Here is a 25,960-nt window from a genome sequence, read left to right on the forward strand (position 1 = left end):
GTCGCTGAAATACATCCCCACAGCAGGATGCTGCCACCACCAAAGTTCGCTGCAGGCATGGTGCCATGTTTCCTCCAGACCTGGCGCTTGGCATTCAGCCCAAAGAGTTCAATCTTGGTTTCATCAGACCAGAGAATTTTGTTTCTCAAGGTCTGAGAGTCCTTTAGGTGCCTTTTGGCAAACTCCAAGCGGGCTGTCATGTGTCTTTTACTGAGGAGTGGCTTCCGTCTGGCCACTCTACCACAAAGGCCTGATTGGTGGAGTGCTGCAGAGATGGTTGTCCTTCTGGAAGGTTTTCCCATCTCCACATAGGAACTCTGGAGCTCTGTCAGGGTAACCATCGGGATCTTGGTCACCTTCCTGACCAAGGTCCTTCTCCCCCGATTTCTCAGTTTGCCCAGGCGGGGAGCTCTAGGAAGAGTCTTGGTGGTTCCAAACTTCTTCCATTTAAGAATGATAGAGGCCACTATGTTCTTGCTTCAATGCTGCAGACATTTTTTGGTACCCTTCACCAGATGTGGCTGGATACAATCCTGTCTCAGAGCTCTACGGACAATACTTTCAACCTCATGGCTTGGTTTTTTTCTCTGACATGCACTGTCAACTGTGGGACCTTATGTGGACTCCAAACAAGTTGTAGAAACATGTCAAGAAGGATCAATGGAAACAGGATGCACCTGAGCTCAATTTTGAATCTCATAGTCTGAAAACTTATGTAAATAAGGTATTTCAGTTTTTTTTTATACATTTGCAAAAATGTTTTTAAAAAACAACAGTTTTCGCTTTGTCATTAGGGGGTGTGTAACTGACAATTTACCTGTAAGTCTATGTCGTTGTTTTTTGTTTGAATTGTTTACGTGTTCGCTATGCGGGGGAAATGATAAGACAAACGGAAATACGTGGCTAATAACTGTTGTAACGGGGATCATTATCGTAGCAACACACCTTTGGAGTGAAGGCAATACCGCGCTGTGTTAGCTAAATGTTCATGTCTTCGGGTGTAGTTCGTCAAGGTTGAAGTGTGTATGTTAGGATGGAAACGTTAGAATAATTAAGGAAGAACCGTGAATTCATGCCAGGAATAATAAGTGTGAAGTTTTGATTTCCTCCCTTCTGTAATAAGCAGCCAATGAGGTATTTTTTCCTTTGTTCATGTGTTTTAATCTGATACTGTTATTGCTCCGGCTAAACTTTTTTTGTATGTAAGCACTTCAGAGTTATGTTACCAAGCTAATAAGTCACTCGTAAGACCAGAATGTTGTTAGAGTGTGCTTAACTGTATTTTCATTTACTTTATAGTTCTCACGGAAGGTGATAATTCTGACTAAAACTACAGAATAAAGCCGCCAGTTAAAATCAACGAACTGTTGTGCTCGTGGTTACTGGAGGGGGCTACAGGGTATTTATTATATGTAGATTGATGAGGAAAAATGTTTATTTCATACATTTTAGGTATAAGGCTGTAACGTAACAAAATGTGGAAAAATGAAAGTATGAATACTTTCCGTATGCGCTGTACATCTTGTTCCTGCCCTCTCAAGGGACGCCACATGATACACACCGCTTCTACGGGCATGTGGGGAGGGTTCTTAAAATGTATAGCATCCAATCAAAATCTTGTCAGCGGACCATTCAAACCGTTTTCACAATACAACATTCTCCAGACCCCCAAGGGAGGCGTGACAACAACGTGATTTTGGAGGTATGGTAACGTGAAATGAACACATGCGTAACCCGAGAATCATGATGTTACATCATTCATACTTGTTAGTCATACCAAATTCACTATATATGTATTTAATGTACTTCTACTATGTGAGTCAAGAAATATAACGCTATATGAAAGCTATGATCAAATTATTTAATCAACAATAGCCTTTTAGCTTACTATGCCATACATGTGCCATGAAATGACATCATTAAGAAAATCTTTAGCTTATTTTCAAATGTCTTCACCTGATTTTGAAAAACATAATCATATTGTCAGAATATCCATATATTTGCATATATTTAGAAGTTATACAGCACATTACTTACTATTTTATTTAATTATTTGTTCTTTTCCGAAGTGACTGCAAGCGGATAACTCTATAATAGACTCCTGATTTTATTAATCCATCTTCAGTTTGGTTATCCTTCAAACTGGACAGCAAAGCATTTCTACTCGATTCAGTAACATTTGAGTACCAGAAATATACTGAGAAATATAAGAGACCTAAAAGCAAAAGCCTGCAGCATAGTTTTTTCACCATCTCACCGGTGTGTGTGCCGTGAATCACAGGCTACAACACAAAAGTTTACTGGTAACAAGCTTCCCCACCACACTCATTGGTGCGCTCGACCTGTCCGGCCAGTTATTCTGCCACATTTGACGTCAGACTACAAAACAACAATTGACCAACCTTGTGTCTTTTGTGAGGCACTTTAACGTCACATAAAAACCAACCTGTTGACAAGCCTCTGAACAAACCTGACAGTATCGGTATCGGTAGTTTCTACCGGCACCAGCCACCACTGGGCTATGGCTGAGAGAAACTATTCTTTTCCTGTATTTGATTTATTGTGGCTATTGATTGATATGGAATAAATATGATTGTATGTGCCGGAAGACAGACAGATGCATTCCCTTTACGGGAAGGGAACAGGTGTTAACCAGATATGCTTAAGTAACATATTTAATTAAGTTATTGTCACGTGTTAAGTCTATAATTGTCTGTTGTAACTACAGTGCCTTTAGAAAGTATTCACACCCCTTGAATTCTTCCAAAAAAATTGTGTTACAGAATTTAAAATGGATTAAATTGAGATTTTGTGTCACTGGCCTACTAACAATACCCCATAATGTCAAAGTGAAATTATGTTATTAGACATTTTTACAAATTAATTAAAAATGAAAAGCTGAAATGCCTTGAGTCAATAAGTATTTAAACCATTTGATAATGGCAAGCCTAAATAAGTTCAGGAGTAAAACTGTGCTTAACAAGTCACATGCTACATTGCATGGACTTACTCTCTGTGTAACAATAGTGTTTAACATGATTTTTAAATGACTTTGTCATGCCTGTTCCTGCTCCTCCTTGGGCCCCAGGCTACCCTTCATTACGCACACCTGCCACCATCATTACGTGCATCAGTACTCATTGGACTCACCTGGACTCCATTACCTTGTTGATTTCCCCTCCTATATCTGTCTGTTCCTCAGTTAGATTATTGTGTCAGTATTATTGTCGTTTTGTTTTCCCCTGTCCAGACATGTCCGTATTCTGTTCCTCTCCGTTTTTCATTAAATGTTCACTCCCTGTACTTGGTTCTCATACATGATTCCATGTGTTATTTCATAGTTTTGATGTCGTCACTATTATTCTACAATGTAGAAAATAGTAAAAATAAAGAAAACCCCTTCAATGAGGAGGTGTGTCCAAACTTTTGACGAGTACTGTATATTTATTAAAAGCAGACATTATCTATTTGAACATGGTGAAGTTATTAATTTCCCTTTGGATGGTGTATCAATACACCCAGTCACTACAAAGATACAAGCGTCCTTCCTAACTCAGTTGCCTGAGAGGGAAACCGCTCAGTGGTTTCACCTTGACTCCTATGGTGACTTTAAAATGGTTACAAAGTTTAATGGCTGTGATAGGAGAAAATTAGGATGGATCAAGAACATTGGATTGACTCCACAATACTAACATAAATGACAGAGTGTATCGAAAGCACTCAACCATCAAAGCACTGCTTCCTCAAAATAAAACCTTTTGTTTCTTACTGTTCCTCAAAGCACTGTTGAAAAATAGCCCATACAATAATACATTTTACAGTGAAGACGAGTGACGAGCTTAGTAATGAAAAACTCACAGGAAAATAACTATCCTTTGGAGAGAGAACCTGAATGGAATCGATGCCATGGTTATCTGTTACTGGGCTCTCTGTTGACCATGCTATCGCACAGTAACATATCAGTGAAGTTTGGGGTCAAAGGTACGTCACATGACCGCAACTAGGAAACGGGGCTTTGAGAGCTATCAGTAGAGAGTACTTTCTGTTGTCGTTTTTAAGAACGGTCTTTTATGTTACTCCCTTGCTCGTTGAAAGTAGTTTCAACATGATAAGAGGCAACATGTGAGTGCAATTCCAATTTTGTCTAATTACTGTATCAGTTAGAAGGGGATGCTTGATAACTGTAAATACGCACATCTTATTAATTTGTTCATGGCAGAAATGTATTATTCAGTCTGAAAGTCCACTTCCATTTTTCTAATTGTTTATTTATCTTTGTCTTGAAGGGGCTCTCCAAACCAGACCTGTGACAGTGGTGTATCCATGGACCTTTTTTTACACTATTCTCTCGTTCCGTCGGTAAGGGGTCTCTGTGTACAGTACATTAACATCCAGGTAACACTTTACTTGACACCTAGCGTCATAACACGTTATGATACAGTCATAACCATGTCATTATATGTCATAACCATGTCATTTTATGTCATAACCGCTGCCATTACCTGTCATAATATGATCATAACACTGTCATGAACCATATGTTTACACCTGTTGGGACATATATTGCGTTATTTTATGGCTGATTGTGACACCTACATATGAGTGTCAAAGCCCACATTTATTCGAATGTTTTTTCCCTGCCAAGAAGTTTCCATTTGAAAGTTTGTTTCTTAAATCCTTTGTTGTTGTAATGAATTCTTTAAAGTCGGGTTTTTACACTTTATGACACTGTCAAGAAGCATTATGACCAGTATGATCGGAATGATGTAAGCCAGATAGACCTATCACGTACATGCCCTTATGTCAGTCATCAGTCCAAAAAATGGGTGTCTTGTCCTGCTCCTGAAATCGTCTCCTGCATTCATCCCAGTCAACAGAGCATTGGGGTAGGTGCATGTCTGACATCAATGTGTTCACAGTTACAATGATAATTCAGTATGGTCAATTTCCGAAAATGTTGTAGGCTATGGTGTAATGGAATGTTTTACGTTGTGTGGTAAGTTTTGTTGGTTTTGACAATCTTTTGTAGGTGTCATAACCAGCCACAAAATAACGCAATCAATGTCACATCAGGTCTACATATATGTGTTATGACCATATTATGGCAGGTTATGACAAGTTATGTCAGCTATTATGACATTATGACATGGTTATGACCGTATCATAACGTGTTATGACACTAGGTGTCAAGTAAAGTGTTAACAACATCCACTGACGCCAGTAACACTACATTCTTAGAAAAAAGGGTTTGGCTGTCCCCATAGGAGAACCCTGTTTGGTTCCAGGGAGAACCTTTTTTGGTTCCATGTAGAACCCTCTGTGGTCCTACATGGAACCCTAAAGGGGTCATCCTGGAATCAAAAAGAGTTCTTCAAAGGGTTCTCCTATGGGGACAGCTGAAGAATCCTTTTTAGGTTCTAGATAAGCTCCTTTAGGTTCTAGATAGTGTAGTACATCAACATAAGATATATTCTGTTCAACTGTGTTTTTTTTACTACAGATATGCTTATGTAATAAGACAATGCTATTTTTCTGACAAATTATCATGTATTCAACAGTGCCTTCGGAAAGTATTCACACCCCTTGAATTTTTTACAAATTAAAGTGTTCAATCCCTTTTTTTATGGCAAGCCTAAACAAGTTTAGGAGTAAAAATGTGCTTAACAAGTCACATAATAAGCTGCATGGATTCGCTTTGTGTGCAATAATAGTGTTTAACATGATTTTTGAATGGGGTACAGAGATGAGGAAGTCAAACATACAATTATCTGTAAGATCCCTCAGTCGAGTAGCGAATATCAAACACAGATTATTTTTTTTCCAATGCCTCACAAAGAAGGGCACCTATTGGTAGAAAAAAGACCTTGAATATCCCTTTGAGCACGGTGAAGTTATTAATTACACTTTGGATGGTGTATCAATAAACCCAGTCACTACAAAGATACAGATGTCCTTCATAACTCAGTTGCCTGAAAGGAAGGAAACCGCTCAGGGATTTCACCATGAGGCCAATTGTGACTTTAAAATAGTTAACAGAGGTTAATGGCTGTGATAGGAGAAAACGGAGGATGGATAAACAGCATTGTAGTTAGTCCACGATACTAACCTAAATGACAGAGTGAGAAGAAGGAAGCCTGTACAGAACAAAAGCCCACAAAGGAAATATAAATTATATTTAAATAATAAATTCATTGGTTTCCCAGAAATCCTGCTTATTCCCTTCTGATTCCAGGAATCCTCCAACCAGGATTTCGGGAAAACCAGGGAATTTATTGAACGTTTCTGGAATTTTGCAACCCTAGTCTTTGCTCTCTTTTGTGTATAGTTCGTCATCGTGGTTGTGCTGTCGGCCCTGCAGAGGAGATCCAGACACCTGCCCATTGATGAGAAGCTCCCCTTTCTCAACAACCGCTTTGGCATTGTTGTGTGAGTCACACCGTAACCCCTGACCCTTTACCGGTCAACCCATGCTGATCCTTAAAGATAGAGACAGACACACACCGGTTTTCATCTCAAATCACATCCTATTCCCAATATACAAATGTAGGATCTTAATTTGAGCCAGTTTGCTACAGCAGACAAATAATCCTGCAGCAACAGGAGATGTGAATTATTATGCTTTTGTCGGGGTTGATCCATTTTTCATCAGGGCAAATTAAGTCAGTAAGTGGAAATTAACAACTTAAGAAGCCTTTTTAAACTTTGAATACTCTACAAGTTTGCATTTCCTGCTGTGCAGGAAAATTGTCAGCAACAAAAGGGTGATCAAATTAGGATCCTACATCTGTAATTCTTTCTATATAGTGCATTTAACTAGGCAAGCCAGTTAAGAACAAATTCTTATTTATAAAGGCAAAAGGCCTCCGGCGGGGATGGGGGCTGGGATTAAAAATACAAATAAATTAAATACAAATATAGGACAAAACACACATCACGACAAGAGAGACAACACAGCACTCATAAAGCGAGACCTAAGACGACAACATAGCATGGCAGCAACACATGACAGCACAGCATGGTAGCAACACAACATGGCAGCAGCACAACATGGTAGCAGCGCAAAACAGGGTACAAACGTTGTTTGGCACAGACAACAGCGCAAAGGGCAAGAAGGTAGAGACAACAATACATCAGACAAAGCGGCCACAACTGTCAGTAAGAGTGTCCATGATTGAGTCTTTGAATGAAGAGATTGAGATAAAACTGTCCAGCTTGAGTGTTTGCTGCAGCTCGTTCCAGTCGCTAGCTGCAGCGAACTGAAAAGACGAGCGACCCAGGGATGTGTGTGCTTTGGGGACCTTTAACAGAATGTGACTGGAAAGAACGGGTGTTGTTTGTGAAGGATGAGACCTGCTGTAGATATCTCAGATAGGGGGAAATGAGGCCTAAGATGATTTTATAAATAAGCAGCAACCAGTGGGTCTTGTGACAGGTATACAGAGATGACCAGTTTACAGAAGAGTATAGAGTGCAGTGATGTGTCCTATAAGGAGCTTTGGTGGCTAATCTGATGGCCGAATGGTAAAGAACATCTAACCGCTCGAGAGCACCCTTTCCTGCCGATCTATCAATTATGTCTCCGTAGTCTAGCATGGGTAGGATGGTCATCTGAATCAGGGTTAGTTGTGCAGCTGGGGTGAAAGAGGAGGGATTACGATAAAGGAAACCAAGTCTATATTTAACTTTAGCCTGCAGCTTTGATATGTGCTGAGAGAAGGACAGTGTACCATCTAGCCATACAACCTAAGTACTTGTATGAGGTAACTACCTCAAGCTCTAAATCCCCAGAAGTAGTAATCACACCTGTGGGGAGAGGGGTATTCATCTTACTAAACCACATTACTTTTGTTTTGGAGGTGTTCAGAACAAGGTGAAGGGCAGAGAAAGCTTGTTGGACACTAAGAAAGCTTTCCAGATATCAACAGTAATACAATCAAGGCACGGCAGAGGACAGGGAGAGCTCTAAGGTGTTGATTTAGGACATTTGAATGTGCTTTAGAAGGCGACAGGATTATATTATACAGAAATTTCATCAGGTAACATGAAACAAAGCAGGCGAGAGGTGGTTAGAATAGGATGGGAGTCCAAAAGTCTGTGTAACCAATAGAGTCAGTGTCCGAATGTGGGAACAAACATAGTCTGTCCCATGGTACGGTAAACAAGAAAGTTCATAGTCAACAATGCATGCAGGAGTCATGAGGCTAATAGCAAAAGAGCAAAATGCACAAGAAAAAATAAATAAACGACTTGGGGCTAGCCATTGTAAGTTCAGAGTCACTCGCCCCAACAGTGCCTGTGTTGGAGGCGAACGAAAGCTCGGTAGAGAGGGGGGGGGGGGGTGTGGGTAGCTGTACCAGACAGGGGGAGACAAGCCAGGGCAGATGGTGAACAGATCGCCAGGTGGAATCCAAGCAGCAGTGCAGCAGGCAGCGGGAGTAGGTGTCACACCCACTTGGGAGAAGCTTTATTTCTGGAGGCAGATTTCTTGTAGAAAATGCCAGTGGATGGTCTCTGAATAGCAGCAGGGTGCTTCAAGGCCTCTGGATTTGGGAGGGGTAGCCTGTGAGTCTCCTGCCATGTGTTGGGTTCACCTTTCACTTCACGCCTCAGTGCTAAATGAAGTTGTATCTGGTCTGTCAAAAGTTAGGTTGTAGGTTTGGAGTTTTGATCTGGAGTAAAGGTTATGCTGCGGAGGGTAGCGTCCTGCACATATCCCTGCCGAAAAATCCAAGTTTCTCTAACTCCCAAACTATGTTATTGTAAAAAACATGTCAAAAAATTTGAGAGGTCACATGCAAAAATGCACCCTAGATGGGGTAGGGTATGTGCTCTGATCAAAAGTACTACACCACATGGGGAGTATGATGTGTGGTTCTGGTCCTACATACTGCACTACATGAGGGATAGGGTGTGATAGAATATTTGAACACTCTTCATAGATACAAGCATACTCCTCTTACTTCCCCCTCCCTCTCAGGCCTCTGGACCTCATGGAGAACCTCAGTAACAGATGGTCCTATGGGTTTGCCTTCGGAGCTGTATCCTCCAGTGTCTTGCTTCTTTTCTCAGAGCATTACATGACCTTCAACGTTCCACCCTGGGCCAAAGGTAATTCAAAATGTTTCTGAGTGAATGGAATACTGAACAGGGGTGTGTCAGAATGTCGTTTAGCGAGTGGAACGCCAGTGTAGCAGGAGTGTCAGGCAACATTAGAGCCTCAGAGGGGTCTCAGTCCCTGCTGGGTTTCTCATCTCCCTAGTATCAAATCAAATGTATCTATAAAGCCTTTTTTTAAATCAGCAGATGTCACAAAGTGCTTATACAGAAACCCAGCCTAAAACCCCAAACAGCAAGCAACGCAGATGTAAGAGCACGGTTGTCACATCGGTATGAAGGGTCGGGGGACAGGCGCAGGAATGCGTAATAGGGTTTTTTATTGACCCAAACTACAGCGTGCCATGTAAATGCACGGGGATGAAGACCAAACAAACACATATATAAAACACAAGGTTGAAACCCAAACAAAAAAGCGAGGAGTACCTTGATTAAATTCACAAGCGCACAATGATACTACACGGGTCGAGACCCGTAATCATCTGCACAATGCAAGTGGCACGAAAGCCAAAACAACACAGCACAGGTACTTACACGACCAAAAGACATTGGAACAAGGACCCGTGACAACGGTGGCTGGGAGAAACTCCTTAGAAAGGCAGGAACCTAGGAAGAGTACTTGATTGATTCATGAATGCCACTGTTTGCTGTATTGTGCACTGTAGCATTGATAATAGTTAGGACTGAGAGTTTTTCCTGACCACATAGCCCTAGTGACAATGATATGTGCACTGCTCTCAAAACAAGCTAAACTTTGTCTTTGTCTTTGCAGCTTTTGTGTACCTTGTGGGTGCTCTCGAGGTGGGCCTGGCCTATTTCCCTTTCTTTGCGTGTCTGTCAACCCCTTGCCGAGTGTTTGGGGCTGTTCTGGGAATCCTCTACTCTTTGACATGGTGAGTGCACGTTTGATGTGATGTCATGATGTAGGGTCAGGAGTTTTTACCGACCCTAAGACCTGACCGGTTGAAGTCAGGGTCCAGAGTTTTTTCTGGTCAGGCAGGACACATGGTCAGGACGAATATCCCCTGGCTCTATAGGGACTTACAGTGCTGTGAAAAGTATTTGCCCCCTTTCTGGTTTTCTATATTCTTGCATATTTTTTATGCTGCATGTTATTAGATATTCAACCAAAACCACATTTTAGATAAAGGGAACTACCACCACCATGCTTGACCATTGGTATAAGGTTCTTACTGTGGAATGCAGTGTATGGTTTTTGCCAGACATAATGGTACCCATCTCATCCAAAAAGTTGACTGAAGTTTACCAAAAAGCGCCTGTAAGCACCTGGATGATCATCAAGATTCTTGGAAGAATGTTCTATGGACAAATATATAACAAAAGTATAACTTGTTGGACGACATGGGTCCCATTATTCCTGGCGAAAACCAAATACTGCATTCCACAGTTAGAACCTTATGCCAACGGTCAAGCATGGTGGTGGTAGTGTGATGGTTTGGGGATACTTTGCTGCCTCAGGACCTGGATCACTTACCTTAATAGAAGGAATGTCAGGCCATCTGTCTGTGAGCTGAAACTGAAGTGCAGCTGGGTCATTTAGCAAGACAATGATCCAAAACACATAATCAAGTCCACATGAAAATGGTAAAAAAGCAACAAATTTGAAGTTTTGAAATGGCCTATTCAAAGTCCAGAAAGTCAGTTAATTGAGATGTTGTGGCAGGACTTGAAACGAGCAGTTTATGCTTGAAAACCCACACATGTCGCTGAAAAAAGCAGTTCTGGGGGAAAAAAGCAGTTTTGAAGTCTGACAAAATTCCTCCACAGCAATGTGAGACGGATCAACAACTACAGGAAGCATTTGGTTGCAGTCATTGCAGCTAAAGGTGGCACAACCAGTTATTGAGTGTAAGGGGGCAATTACTTTTTACACAGGGGAATTGGATATTGCATAACTTTGTTATTTATAGATATAAAATAAGTATTTATTTTTTTGTTATTTGGTTCCCTTTTATTTAATGTTAGGTTTTGGTTGAAAAAAATATGCAATAACAGGGAAAATCCGAAAGAGGGGAAATACTTTTTCACGGCACTGTACCTGTAGACAGCTTGATTTAGTCATTACAGGAATTTCCCAGCCCTATTTACTGAACAGGAGTTGTGTTGATCTAAGGACTCCCTATAACAGCCTGGTTGGTTTTATTTGCAGGATAATCATCACGCTGTGGGATACAGTGATGTGTCCCACTGGTAAGGTAGGTGAGTACTCAACAAGCCAACACATAGTCGTTTACCCTCGCCATTCAGAATACTTTAAACAATGTGGTATAACAGGCTGGTATAGCAAGGTGGTTTAGCAACATATACTGCCTGCAAGCAAGAGTACTGTAGTCAGTGGTGATTTTAGCATGTAAATCTTTGTGGGGCAAAAAAAAATAAAAAGTGGGATGCATGCCAGCAAAGCCACTACACAACACAACACTAAACAATACATTAATTGCACTATAACGGTGACAAAAAGGGCCTTACAAAGGGCCTACATGAAGCTGTCCAAACAGCAGTCCCAACATCTTACCACTACTACACCTGGCTATCAGCGGAGCCTTGTCTGGCAGTGAGACAGTTCATTCAGCCTCCTTTACTGCCTTTCAAAAAAACATTGCTGATATGGCTGGCAAATGTGGTTTATAATGACAATTGAAATGTACAAGCTATGGCATAAGGGGACGACAAGCGAACTAGGACGGACGTAGTCGTTTTAACTATTTGTTCAGCACTTTCAAATGTATGGCGACAGAATTCAGAACGTGGGCCGTTCTTACAGTGTTCTCCCTGTACACCAAGTCCGAACCGTAGGATAAATAAAGTGGGCATATAAGCAGACAATGAAAGCTCTTACAATATTCAATGATTACATTTCTCTTAAACAGGTTATAGGCTACAGTAGAACAGTCAGAACAGTAGACAAAATTAAGAGGGGTAAATGAACCACATTTTTAGGGTGAGACACATGGACTACTACCATCTTACTACACAACATACACTTAGTATTACTTTCTTAGCTACAGTATACATACTGTATCTCCCTGGCATATTACATAATTTATGAAGCAGCATACAATACATTTTTAGACTCACATTGTTGCACTTGGCTCACTTGAACAGGAAGGTGGCACGGCGGTCCTCCAAGTTAGCAGTTGTTTTGAGTGCGGCACAAATCATGCTTCATTGACAGCATGGCCAATGTTGAATGTTTATAATTTTAAAATTGGAAAAGAGACCCTTAATCCCAGATTTGGAACCACACAGCCACTGTCACTGATTCCTTCCAAACCACTCATTGAATTTGTGATTTCCAACTTGTTGTGTAATGTTCAATGGCCGATGAGCACCGATACAATTTATCTGTAATTTCTCTTCAAATGACAAGGATTAAAAAGGATTTGTCAACTTGATTCATGTTGATGACTCCTATCTAAGATTGTGAAGTATGATGTTGAAATGATCAGTCCAAAGCTACGGTAGATATAACGTGATTTGATGACCTTTTATCTGTGGCCAATGACCTTGAGCCTTCTTGGATGGGCACTTCTATAGGCTAGAATTTTCAATGTCTCCTCTTACTCTTGGCAGTGACGTAAAGTCACCCATGAGTGATAGAACACTGAGCCAATCACTGCGCAACGCTCCATATTTTCCCCACCACCACAGAAAGCACTGAGCTAGGCTGAAACACCACCATTTTGGAGCTGCCTTACTCAAGACAACAAAAAAGAGACCATGTCTGTATGCTGCTTTATTAACTCAATGATATATCATTTTTTACATTGTTTGCAAACTGATATGTGACACGTATTAATGCCAAAATATCATGCAAAACAGGCAAGCCCCCCCCCCAAAAAAAATATAAATATGTTGTAATTAAACAACAACAAATCTGGGGCTCAAAACCCCACCTGGCTTGACTGACGGGTCGCCACTGACTGTAGCACTTATCAAGGTGAAAATAAAATGGATATGCACTCTTCTGGGAAGGGGTGACGAACCACCAATATGATGAATGTGTGACAGAATGTGTTGAATCCATTTTGTGTTTCCGACATCCTGGCATGATAGCACAGAAAAACAGAAAAGCCTGTCTGAATAGCAGACAAATTATGTCTTATCCTAACTTGATTGGCATTGAATACCTGTCGTTGATGCTAATACCACTCACAAAGCAGGTTTGCATCCGTTTATTAGCATTGTCATTACTTTCAAATGCTTATACACTGTATAACATTTAGCATATTTCCCAAGCCATTCATCTCACATATAGTTCCCAGTACAGTATGTGATATTATTGCATTCAATAATATATCTTTATCACACATGCCAAATGAGTTATTCCTCTCACTTACTACATTCAAAATCTATATCCCTGACCATATTTTCCAAGTCATTCATCACTCTTTACAGTCAGTGTGGCCTATGTATTTCTGTGTCTATGACTGCCATGTGAATTTGAACTTGTACTCTGTAGATACTGGGTAGTCACCAGAAGCTCGTCTACCAGTGGCCGACCATTTTGTCTCTCGTATTCCTCCTGGGGCGGTTCACATACATGCTGGTCAAAGCTGTTCGGATTCGACTCCAGCTTGAAACTGAGGTGAGAATTTCAGTTGGAGAAATAGTTGTTACCACATCTGTTTGAGGATTTGTGTCAGTGAAATGGGCAAATGAATCTCAATAGCATATATCAGATATGATGAAATACGTACTTGTGTTATTTACGACTCATATTCTAATGTGATTTACAGTTGACGTCGGAAGTTTACATACACCTCAGCAAAATACATTTAAAATCAGTTTTTCCACAATTGCTGACATTTAATCCTAGTAAAATTTCCCTGTTTTAGGTCAGTTAGGATCACCACTTCATTTCAAGAATGTGAAATGTCAGAATAATACCTGAGAGAATGATTTATTTCAGCTTTCATTTCTTTCATCACATTCCCAGTGGGTCAGAAGTTTACATACACTCAATTAGTATTTGTTAGCATTGCCTCTAAATTGTTTAACTTGGGTCAAACGTTTTGGGTAGCCTTCCACAAGCTTCCCAAAATAAGTTGGGTGAATTTTGGCCCATTCCTCCTGACCGAGCTGGTGTAACTGAGTCAGGTTTGTAGGCCTCTTTGCTCGCACACTCTTTTCAGTTCTGTCCACACATTTTCTTTAGGATTGAGGTCAGGGCTTTGTGATGGCCACTCCAATATCTTGACTTTGCTGTCCTTAAGCCATTTTGCCACAACTTTGGAAGTATGCTTAGGGTCATTGTCCATTTGGAAGACCCATTTGCAACCAAGCTTTAACTTCCTGACTGATGTCTTGAGATGTTGCTTCAATTTATCCACATAATTTTCTTTCCTCATGATGCCATCTATTTTGTGAAATGCACCAGTCCCTCCTGCAGCAAAGCACCCCCACAACATGATGCTGCTACCCCTGTGCTTCACGGTTGGGATGGTGTTCTTCGGCTGGCAAGCCTCCCCCTTTTTCTTCCAAACATAATGATGGCCAAACAGATCATTATGGCCAAACAGTTCTGATTTTGTTTCATCAGACCAGAGGACATCTCTCCAAAATGTATGATCTTTGTCCCCCGTGTGCAGTTGCAAACCGTACTCTGGCTTTTTTATGGCGGTTTAGGAGCAGTGGCTTCTTCCTTGTTGAACGGCCTTTCAGGTTATGTCGATATAGGACTCATTTTAATGTGGATATAGATACTTTTGTACCTGTTTCCTCCAGCATCTTCACAAGGTCCTTTGCTGTTGTTCTGGGATTGATTTGCACTTTTTGCACCAAAGTACGTTCATCTCTAGGAGACAAAACGCGTCTCCTTCCTGAGCGGTATGACAGCTGCGTGGTCCCATGGTGTTTATACTTGCGTACTATTGTTTTTACAGATGAACGTGGTACCTTCAGGCTTTTGGAAATTGCTCCCAAGGATAAACCAGACTTGTGGAGGTCTACCATTTTTTTGTGAGGTCTTGGCTGATTTCTTTAGATTTTCCCATGATTTCAAGCAAAGAGGCACTGAGTTTGAAGGTAGGCCTTGAAATACATCCACAGGTACACCTCCAATTGACTCAAATGATGTCAATTAGCCTACCAGAAGCTTTTAAAGCCATGACATCATTTTCTGGAATTTTCCAAGCTGTTTAAAGACAGTCATCTTTGTGTATGTAAACTTCTGACCCACTGGAATTGTGATACAGTGAATTACAAGTGAAATAATCTGTCTGTAAAAATATATTTTTTAAATTACTTGTGTCATGCACAAAGAAGATGTCCTAACCGACTTGCCAAAACTACATTGTGTTGACAAGAAATGTGTGGAGTGGTTGAAAAATGAGTTTTAATGACTCCAACCTAAGTGTATGTAGACTTCCGACTTCAAATATATATATATCATGAACTTCAGATCATTCCAAAACAAAATGGCCGTCACAACAAGGGGAGAGATCTATTTTAGCATTACTAGTCTTCAGCATGCCTAAAGGTCTTTAGACATGCCCGACTTTGAGGAGCAACCATCCAATGAATGATGAGTTTGTCCGTTGACAAGAATCTTCTTTCAGGACCAAGACCAGCTAATCCAGTGTCACCAGGCCAAGCATGTACAGAGGTTGTTGAGGAGGATCCCTATTGGACAGTAGGAGAAACACTGGCTCATGATATATTCTGTGGTTGTATAAAAGTAAATAATTGATAACAGCCTGTCACACCATTGATAAATACACCACCATTGGCCTGGTTTCAAAATTAGGCCTACTATGTTCAACATGTGACAATCATTCACATTTCATCGTTGGTCATGCAAACATTCAGCATCAACTGGTTGTGTGTCTTAAAGACTTTTCATGGAGCGTTAAGAATGGTTTCGTTAAATTCCGGTAATCGTTTTGATAGGAAACTGGAGGCCAGTTGGTTCCAGAGGAGGGTCTATGACTGGGACCCCCACTTCAAGTTCCCTAACAGAATGATCGGCACATCCATCATATCCCTGATTGGCTTATACACGGTTCGCCTTGTTATATGGGCGGGATTAGGTTTTTCATGTGTTATTTTACATTTATTTTATGTATTTTATTTGACATATTTTTGTGTGCTTCTGACTGTGTGCTTTGGGTGCGTCTGTCCTTCCACAGATGACTTTGGCTGACTACAGTCTCAGTGACTATGCGTTTGATAAATTGGATGTTCTGAAAGACCAACTGAAGAAGCTGGCTTTTTCCTGCAATGAGACAGAGATATTTGTAGCTATGATCCCCCAATTTGAGGAATTCGCTCACGTTGCCAGAAGTAAGGAGCATGGTTTAGACTATTGTGTGTGTGCATGCTTGCGTGCGTGTGTTGCCGCACCCACACAAGAAAGGTGCTATCTAGAACCTAAAACGGTTCTCCGGCTGTCCAAATAGGAGAACCCTTTGAAGAACCCTTTTGGGTACCATGTAGAATCCTCTGGTTCTACATGGTTCCAGAGGGTTCTATCTGGTTCTACATGGTTCCAGGGGGTTCTACATGGAACCCAAATTGTTCGACCTGGAACCATAGGGGACAGCCCCATAGGGGACAGCCAAAGAACCCTTTTGGAACCCTTTTGGAACCCTTTTTTCAAAGAGTGCAGAGTTTGCCTGGATATTTGTACCATTATCATTCATCAGTCTGCATAGTTTACATATCAGTTTGTTTGTTTGAATGATTTTCCAGAGTGCTGGCTAGCCACAACCATCTTTGCCAGCCTAACGTCTGTGTCATACACATTCCATGTGTTAGCATGCTACCGGTATGTCCTGATTGATGCAGTTATTCCACAAATATTCCATATACTGTATATACACAGTATAGATTATGTAAATGATGTATGATCTGTTAGCATTGCTGTTATAATTTTCGCCCTGTCACAGGAAACATCTGAAGAGATTGTGGGCGGGGGAGAAGGCCTTTCTTCCTGAGAAGTTCCATAATCCCAATTCTGCAGTCAGTGTGGTGAGTAGCAGCGCATTCCAATGCCAGAATGTTCCACAGAATTATTGGGAATGTTATTTGTAGTAGCAAAATATTTAAGAGTCATATTTTGTAACGTTACATACAGGCTGCCATCACAAGATACTCCGGATGGCAAATAGCATTTACTTTGTGGGGTAAGACAACCTTTCCTCTTCCTTTCAGCCCACACAATACATACTTATAAGGGGATATATATGGAATGAGACATAAACAGTCACCTCCAAAATGATTGCCACTCTTGATAAAGATGAGCAAAGAATACTGTGGAAAAGAAGTAATACCAATACAGAGACATATATGATAAACAACATACTAATTTATGCTAATAAAATTGCTCAGAGAAAAATGTTTTGTTTTAAGTAATAAAATGAAATCTCAAAGATATCTGTGAAAATGATTTTCCTGTTTTCAACGCTTTGTGCGCCTTCCCCTTGCAAGGATAACAGCGCTAAGCCTTTCTCCGATAATGCTGAATGAGATTTAAAAATACATTGGTAGGGATCTTAGACCATTCCTCCGTACAGACTCTTTCCAGATCCTTGATATCCTTATGGACTGCCCTCATCAATTCAAACCTCGGGTTTTCAATGGGTTTCAAGTCCGGAGACTGCGATGGCCATTGCACCCGGTTTCAATCCAAGTGCCAATACCGTTTAGCAAACTCCAGGAGTTTACATTTGTTGTTTGCTCTCAATAAAATAGCCTATTGGCATGGTGTTGGCGTCTAACTTTTGAGTTGGAGGCTTGGTGACCCCAAGATTTTTTGATGCCATCCGAACCGTCTTCCTCACTGTGTGTGGGGACAAGATACACTTGGGTCCTCTACCAGGGAGGTTTACCACAGTTCCAGTGGTTTTAAACTTTGTAAATGTTGCCCTTATAGTGGTAAGTGGTCTATTTGGTTTTTCAGGTTTTGTTTTGGTACCCATTGCCTAATTTATGAATGTCAACAACCAGTTGTCTCTTTTCATTTGTGATTTATTTGCCTTTCCGCATGGTGATGGATGAGGAAGGGATTTTGCACGTGTGTTACCTCGTTTTTATACCCCAGTGAAACAGCAAGCCAAGGAAGGCCACAATACAGTTCCTTAAACTGAGATACATTTTTAAAAATTAGAATGTTAATGCAGATTTTATTTAGTTTGATTTTATTTATAATAATCTTCAGGGTTGCCAGTAATATTGACAGGTATCGTTTTTAGATTTAAAAAAAACAACTTCTTAAGCGTAATCTCTTTCTCCGAGCAATTGTATTAGTATAAAACTATGTAATTGTCACTTTTTTTTGGGGGGGGAGGGGGGATGCAGTATAGTATTTGTATTATTTACAGTCTTTTTTGTTCATCTTTATGAAGGGTGCCAATAATTTTGGAGGTGACCGTGAATAATTATTTATTGGATAGGTAAAAGGTAAAAGATAAATAAATGCATTCTATATTTCTTCCAGGTTTTCTAATTGTTCACTTTGTCCAGTTCGTCTTTGCGTTGCTCTTTACCTACGGAGTGGTCCTCCCCATCCAAAATGGAAGAGTGTTGGAAATGTTGAGCAACATGGGAACTATTCTGTAAGTGTACTCCATGGGACAGTTTCCCAGACTCAGATTAACAGAGAATCTCCATTGAAAGTATTTTTGAGTCCAGGATTAGGCTTAATCTGGATTTGGGAAACTGGCCCGTTCAGTGCTTTAAACAGGCTCGAACTATTCAGAAATAAAACATATTCAAGGAGCCGCTCAGCTCATATGAAAAAATGTCACTGATCGCTGGTATTTCTTTACCCATTGAGCGTCGCCGTAACATATTTCCTGGTATGTATGCATATCCAAGCAGTGTGAGTTTCCTTATCCTGTATGAAGTAACGTTCTCTCTATCAGTTTGACCATAGGTATCGTTATAGGATTGGTTATACTACAGGTGGTGCTGGTCCAAGTGTTCTTCCTTCAGGACAAGATCTCACCGTCAGACAGGAAGAAACCTCTGGCACTCAACAACAGGTGCAGTATTATGTAACACAGGCCATACCTCTTGACCTAACGTTTGCCTTAGCCTACTGGTCACCAGTCATTCACCCATCACAACTCTACCCAGTTACAATCTATGGTTAGTGTGCTTCTTTGGAACGCTCACACAAAGAAAGAAGAATGCTTAACAGTTCCTTAATTAAAGGGATTTCAAGGGAAGACATGGTGCATGATAAAACACCCACATTTACAGTACCAGTCAAAAGTTTGGACACACCTACTCTTTCAAGGGGTTTTCTTTCATTTGACTATTTTCTACATTGTAGAATAATAGTGAAGACACAACACTATGAAATAACACGTATGGAATCAGGTAGTAACCGAAAAAGTGTTCAACAAATCAAAACATATTTTAGATTTGAAATTCTTCAAAGTAGCCGCACTCTGCCTTCATGACAGCTTTGCACACTATTGGCATTCTCTCAACCAGCTTCACCTGGAATGCTTTTCCAACAGTCTTGAAGGAGTTCCCACATGTGCTGAGCACTTGTTGGCTGCTTTTCCTTCACTCTGCGGTCCAACTCATCCCAAACCATCTCATTTGAGTTGAGGTTGGGTGATTGTGGAGACCAGGTCATCTGATGCAGCACCCCATCAATCTCCTTCTTGGTCAAATAGCCCATACACAGCCTGGAGGTTTGTTGGGTCATTGTCCTGTTGAAAAACAAATGATAGTCCCACTAAGCGCAAACCAGATGGGATGGTGTATCGCTGCAGAATGCTGTGGTATCCAAGCTGGTTAAGTGTGCCTTGAATTCTAAATAAATCACAGACAGTGTCACCAGCAAAGCACCCCCACACCATCACACCTCACACGACAGTTAGAACCAGAACTCTTAAATTTGGACTCATGAGACCAAAGGACAGATCTTCACCGGTTTAATGTCCATTGCTTGTGTTTCTTGGCCTAAGCAAGTCTCTTCTTATTATTGGTGTCGTGTAGTAGTGGTTTCTTTGCAGCATTTTGACCATGAAGGCCTGATTCACACAGTCCTCTGAACAGTTGATGTTGAGATGTGTCTGTTACTTGAACTCTGTCAAGCTACAATGGGCTGCAATCTGAGGTGCAGTTAACTCTAAGGAACTTATCCTCTGCAGCAGAGGGAACTCTGGGTCTTCCATTCCTGTGGTGGTCCTCATGAGAGCCAGTTTCATCATAGCGCTTGATGGTTTTAGCAACTGCACTTGAAGAAACTTTCAAAGTTATTGAAATGTTCCGTATTGACTGACCTTCATGTCATAAAGTAATGATGCACTGCCATTTCTCTTTGCTTATTTGAGCTGTTCTTGCCATAATATGGCTCAAACGCATTAAGAAGGAAATACATTCCACAAATGAACTTTTAACAAGGCACACCTGTTAATTGAAATGCCTTCCAGGTGACTACCTCATGAAGGTGATTGAGAGAATGCCAAGAGTGTGCAAAGCTGTCATCAAGGCAAAGTGTGGCTACTTTGAAAAATCTCAAATATAACATATTTTGATTCGTTATTGTTACTACATGATTCCATGTGTGTAATTTCATAGTTTTGATGTCTTCCGTATTATTCTACAATGTAGAACATAGTAAAAAAGAAAAACCCTTAAATGAGTAGGTGTGTCCAGACTTTTCACTGGTACTGTACCACAAGAGGTAATGACTGGAGCAGAATCAGTGGAATGGTATCAAACACATGGTTTCTATGTGTTTGATGCCATTCCATTAGCTTAGTTCCAGACATTATCGTGAGCCGTCCTCCCCTCAGCAGCTTCCATTGTACTATACATATCATACTGCAAAGGTAAACATTGGGACAAAAACTGGCATTGGACTTCCTGGTTTACATCATAATATCTTTTCACAAGTATTTTTCTTTACCCACAGCTATTTATTTTAGTTGACCTTCGTTCCGCAAGCTTTTCTTAGCCCAGGGTTAACGCTGGGGATTAGTTATAGTGGTTCTCACCTGCTAACACTAATGTCCACAAGCTAATGTGAAGCGTTAAACACAACCAGTATTTACAAGTTAATCTTGCATGCCTCTGGTGACACACTGGAGGAGATTTTATGGGTTGACACAGCGTTTCACCCAAACCAGGGCTAGTTGAGCTTCATAATGCATAAATGTGTGGCAAAGACAATGTGCAGTCAAGCTGTTTGCACACACGCAAGAACACACACAACCACAGACACACATGCCGTGACTCCACTTTGGCATGTTCTGCATACATATCAGGAAATACATACACTGAATATACAAAATATTAAGAACACCTGCTTTTTCCATGACACAGACTGGCCAGGTGAATCCATGTGAAAGCTATGATCCCTTATTGACGTCACTTGTTAAATCCACTTCAATCAGTGTAGATGAAGGGGAGGAGACAGGGTAAAAAAAATATTTTTAAGCCTTGAGGGAATTGAGACATCAATTGTGTATGTGTGCCATTCAGAGGGTGAATGGGCAAGACAAAAGATTTAAGTGCCTTTGAATGGGATATGGTAGTAGGTGCCAGACTCACCGGTTTGTGGCAAGAACTGCAACACTGCTGTGTTATTCACACTCAACAGTTTCCTGTGTGTATCAAGAATGGTCCAACACCCAAAGGACATCCCGCCAACTTGACACAACTGTGGGAAGCATTGGAGTCAACATGGGCCAGCATCCCTGTGCAACACTTTCGACACCTTGTAGAGTCCGTGCCCCGATGAATTGAAGCTGTTCGGAGGGCGAAATATCGGGAAGGTGTTCCTAGCGTTTGGTATACTCAGTGTACGTTGTTGACATGGCACTCTATGGTATCTCCCCTTTTAGGAAGGCGTTCCACAACTTCAACTACTTCTTCTTCTTCTACAACGTTGTGATGGGCCTGAGTAACTGCATCCTGCGTCTGCTAACCAGCTGCGTGGTGGGCACCTGGCTGGTGTCACGCATCGACCGTACCATCATGCCAAAGGGATACGAGTCCATGGACCCTGGTCAGTTTAGTGACCTAGTTAGGGCCCAGATGGTTTTCCCTGACCAAGAAAAACTCTCCGCCCTAATTAAAGGCTCTGACTAAAGCCTATAGGTTTTGGTTGAAAACTCATACAGGTGCAGCTATACACAAACAGGTGATTCAATCACTGTAATATAAGTGCGTAGCCAACCAGAACGGCTCATAGGAGCAGGAGCCTTGCTCTCCTTTCTGTAGAGCAGGGGTAGGCATCCCTGTTCCTGGATTGTCTTCAGTACTGCAGGATTCTGTTCCAACGAGACACCACACCTGACCAACTGAGCTAATTAATCAGTTCAGTGATTGCCTAAATTCGACACACCTGGTCTTCCAGGTCAGTTAAATCCAAATCATAAAGTGTCTGTAGCACTCCAGGACCAGGGTTGCCTACCACTGCTGTAGAGAGTGGCAGCTTGATGTGTACAAGTACACCCCTTTGACAGGACCCTATAGTCCCAAACTCGGTCCTGACCCCCACCTCTGAGTTCACCTTCAGTTTTTTGCCCCAACACTACACAGCTGATTCAAATAATCAAAGCATGATGATGAGTTGGATATTTGAATCGTCTGTGTTGTGCTTGGGCAAAACACCAAAACGTGCATCCAGAGGAGTGGCCCCAGGACTAAGGTTTGGAAACACTGCTCTCGTCAATCGCAGGGCCTGTAATATAGGATTTATACAGAAGGTGGCAGCATTTCACAGGATTTGTATGACAAAGATTGTGTGGCAAGTACATGTCATATAGAATGTAACTCTTTGACTGTCTATTTTAGGTTACAGCACTTGGATCGGGATGATTTTTGCAGACCACTACCACAACAATCCAGTCATGGTGTGTTTCTGCCATCTTCTCCTGTCCAACACCATGGCGAAACAACAGAGGACCACAGAGGCAGCATCCTACTCCACATTCAACAACACATCTTCGCCAGGTCAGTTAACATTAAGATGTCATGAACACAGCTACACATCAAATAATGGGCTGTTTAAAATATAATTTACTCTAGGTTGACGTTTCTCATTGTGTGAGTGTGTATTAGACTAAATTGTCCTTGAGAGATCAGAAGCTTCTGAGAGCACAAATCATACTAACCTCCAGTGGTGTAAAGTACTTAAATATTAACACTTTAAAGTACAACTTAAGTTTTTTTTTCATACTTAAGTATATTTAAAAACAAATACTTTTAGACTTTTGCTCAAGTAGTATTTTACTGGGTGACTTTCACTTTTACTTGAGTAATTTTCTACTGAGGTATCTTTAAAATTATGTACTTTTTCCGCCACTGCAAACCTCAGTAGCCCAACCCAGACTTGATCAAAAGAGACAAATTAGCAGATCCTGGACGCCCCACAACTCACACAAGTGACATTTGAGACCTGAAATAGGAACACTGGGACACGTAATAAATATTTTGTAGATAATGTCAGTCTCTCTCTAATACCACTGTGTTGTAGATTCAGCCCGTGGAAGTTCTCTCTAATACCACTGTGTTGTAGATTCAGCCCGTGGAAGCCGGGCCAGGCGGCGATGGATGCTCCTCTACACCCTGATGAAGAACCCACGACTGATCCTCCTGAGGAAGAACAGAACCTCGTCCAGTCCCACTCACCACCAAGACACTGTGGTCCAAGCCTGGCTGCTGGCCTCTCAGACCGAACAGATGGGACAGGCACCAGAGACCACAGCCACGACAGTTACGTCAGATCAGACGATGACCAATGGGCAGGCATTAACTGACTGATTCTGCTCCGGGTTTATACACGCGCAGCCTGAAATAGTGTAGTACAATACTGTGATGTAACATTTAGTAGACCTGCAGACATTCCGAGGACACGTTTTGGCTCATGAGTGCGACACTTGATACTACAGGCCAATTCTTCTGTAGGCCAAGCTCTTACAATGTATTCTATGTGATGAATAATATGATTAATGTATTGTAAATTCAGGAAATAGCTACATAATTACTCCTACTGTGAAAGATGACAGGACAAATGGACACAGTTATGCTTTTTACCTCATAATGGTCTGTTTGTTTTTAGTAGGCCGCATAGCCGCGGGAAGTAGAGGTGCTGAGGGTGCTGCAGCACTCCCTGAAAAATCATAATCCAAAAAATTTACAGTACCAGTCAAAAGTTTGGACACACCTACTCATTCAAGAGTTTTTCTTTATTTGTACTATTGTTCTACATTGTAGAATAATAGTGTAACCCTTGAATGAGTAGGTGTATCAAAAATGTTGACTGGTATTGTATATACATTTTAAAATGTTTATTCTTAAAGATGTTTTTTTTCCTTCTCATAAAAATAGTGCATTGGGACTTTACTAGTATTAGCAGAACAATATAGATGTCTGTAGCTCAAGCAACAACACAAGAATTCAGCATCTCTGCTCTGGCAAAAAAAGCTAGTTGTATAATTAAGAACAGTATTTTGCAGGATTAAATTGTCGGAATTGAAGTCCCTTTCTCTTTGATTGTCATTCTAATGGAATCCAGAAAGAACAAAACCATGTCCTCACATTAAAGGTGCAAAGTTATGGGTAAAGACACAAAACAACCACATCAAATTAATTAATTGTATTGATCAAATGACATCAATCAATCAAATGTATTTATAAAGCCCTTTTTACATGTCACAAAGTGTTGTACAGAAACCCAGCCTAAAACCCCAAACAGCAAGCAATGCAGATGTAGAAGCACAGTGGCTAGGAAAACTCCCTAGAAAGGCCAGAACCTAGGAAGAACCTAGGAAGAAATCTAGAGAAGAAACAGGCTCTGAGGGGTGGCCAGTCCTCTTCTGGCTGTACCGGGTGGAGATTATAACAGAACATGGCCAAGATGTTCATAGATGACGAGCAGGGTCGATAATAATCACATTGGTTGTAGAGGGTGCAACAGGTCCGCACCTCAGGAGAAAATGTCAGTTGGATTTTCATAGCCGTCATTTCAGAGTTAGAGACAGCAGGTGCGGTAGAGAGAGAGTCCAAAACAGCAGGTCGGGGACAAGGTAGCACGTCCAGTGAACAGGTCAGGGTTCCATAGGCACAGGCAGAACAGTTGAAACTGGAGTGGCAGCATGACCAGGTGGACTGGGGACAACAAGGAGTCATCAGGCCAGGTAGTCCTGAGGCATGGTCCTAGGGCTCAGGTCCTCCGAGGGAAGAGAGAGAATTAGAGGAGCATACTTAAATTCACACAGGACACCGGATAAGACATGAGAAATACTCCAGATATAACAGACTGACCCTAGCCCCCCGACACATAAACGACTACAGCATAAATACTGGAGGCTGAGACAGGAGGGGTCGGGATACACTGTGGCCCTGTCCGACGATACGCCCGGACAGGGCCAAACATGCAGGATATAACCACACCCACTTTGCCAAGTCACAGCCTTTGTGTATCGGATGACGCATGACTTTCAACCTTCGTCTCTCCCGAGCCCGTACGGGAGTTCTAGCGATGAGACAAGATAGTAGCTACTAAACAATTGGATACCACGAAATTGGGGAGAAAAAGGTATAAAATTCAAACAAAAAAAAGAAATATGATATGTTCGTCAAAAAAGAGATTAGAGTCCAGAGTAACGCCAAGGTCCTTCCCAGTTTTATTTGAGACGGCTGTACAACAGTCAAGATTAATTGTCAGATCCAACAGAAGATCTCTTTGTTTCTTAGGACCTAGAACTAGCATCTCTGTCCGAATATATAAGTAAAACATTTGCCGCCATCCACTTCCTTATGTCTGAAACACAGGCTTCCAGGGAGGGCAATTTTGGGGCTTCACCATGTTTCATCAAAATGTACAGCTGTGTATCGTCCTCATAGCAGTGAA

The 25,960-nt window shown here is 41.3% G+C and overlaps 1 protein-coding gene across 3 annotated transcripts; it reads left to right on the forward strand.

Annotated features, from left to right (window-relative positions):
- Nucleotides 1–925: 925 nt before the first annotated feature.
- Nucleotides 926–24,584, forward strand: stra6l (STRA6-like). Of its 3 annotated transcripts, none has more exons than XM_064927349.1 (18): nt 926–1,134; nt 4,287–4,359; nt 6,326–6,426; nt 8,978–9,108; nt 9,887–10,007; nt 11,285–11,330; nt 13,598–13,723; nt 15,696–15,769; nt 16,027–16,138; nt 16,266–16,419; nt 16,828–16,903; nt 17,025–17,106; nt 17,213–17,261; nt 18,575–18,692; nt 19,002–19,121; nt 21,945–22,108; nt 22,900–23,058; nt 23,624–24,584. In XM_064927349.1, exons 1-18 carry the CDS (start codon nt 1,130–1,132, stop codon nt 23,866–23,868), a joined length of 1,956 nt encoding a protein of 651 aa, XP_064783421.1. In that variant the 5' UTR covers nt 926–1,129; the 3' UTR covers nt 23,869–24,584. The 3 variants fall into 3 exon arrangements, with proteins under 3 accessions (XP_064783421.1, XP_064783422.1, XP_064783420.1); XM_064927350.1 differs by lacking the exon at nt 926–1,134 and adding an exon at nt 3,827–3,981; XM_064927348.1 differs by lacking the exon at nt 926–1,134 and adding an exon at nt 4,002–4,122.
- Nucleotides 24,585–25,960: the final 1,376 nt, after the last annotated feature.

This window comes from Oncorhynchus masou, chromosome 21 (genome assembly GCF_036934945.1).
Source record: "Oncorhynchus masou masou isolate Uvic2021 chromosome 21, UVic_Omas_1.1, whole genome shotgun sequence".
NCBI classification, from domain to species: domain Eukaryota; kingdom Metazoa; phylum Chordata; class Actinopteri; order Salmoniformes; family Salmonidae; genus Oncorhynchus; species Oncorhynchus masou.

What these genes read in the sequence shown, in the direction of transcription:
- stra6l (XM_064927348.1), top strand. An exon ending in ACTATTCTCTCGTTCCGTCG is followed by an intron (nt 4,360 to 6,325) that starts GTAAGGGGTCTC and finishes TTTTGTGTATAG; the next exon opens with TTCGTCATCGTGGTTGTGCT. An exon ending in CCAATTCTGCAGTCAGTGTG is followed by an intron (nt 17,107 to 17,212) that starts GTGAGTAGCAGC and finishes CGTTACATACAG; the next exon opens with GCTGCCATCACAAGATACTC.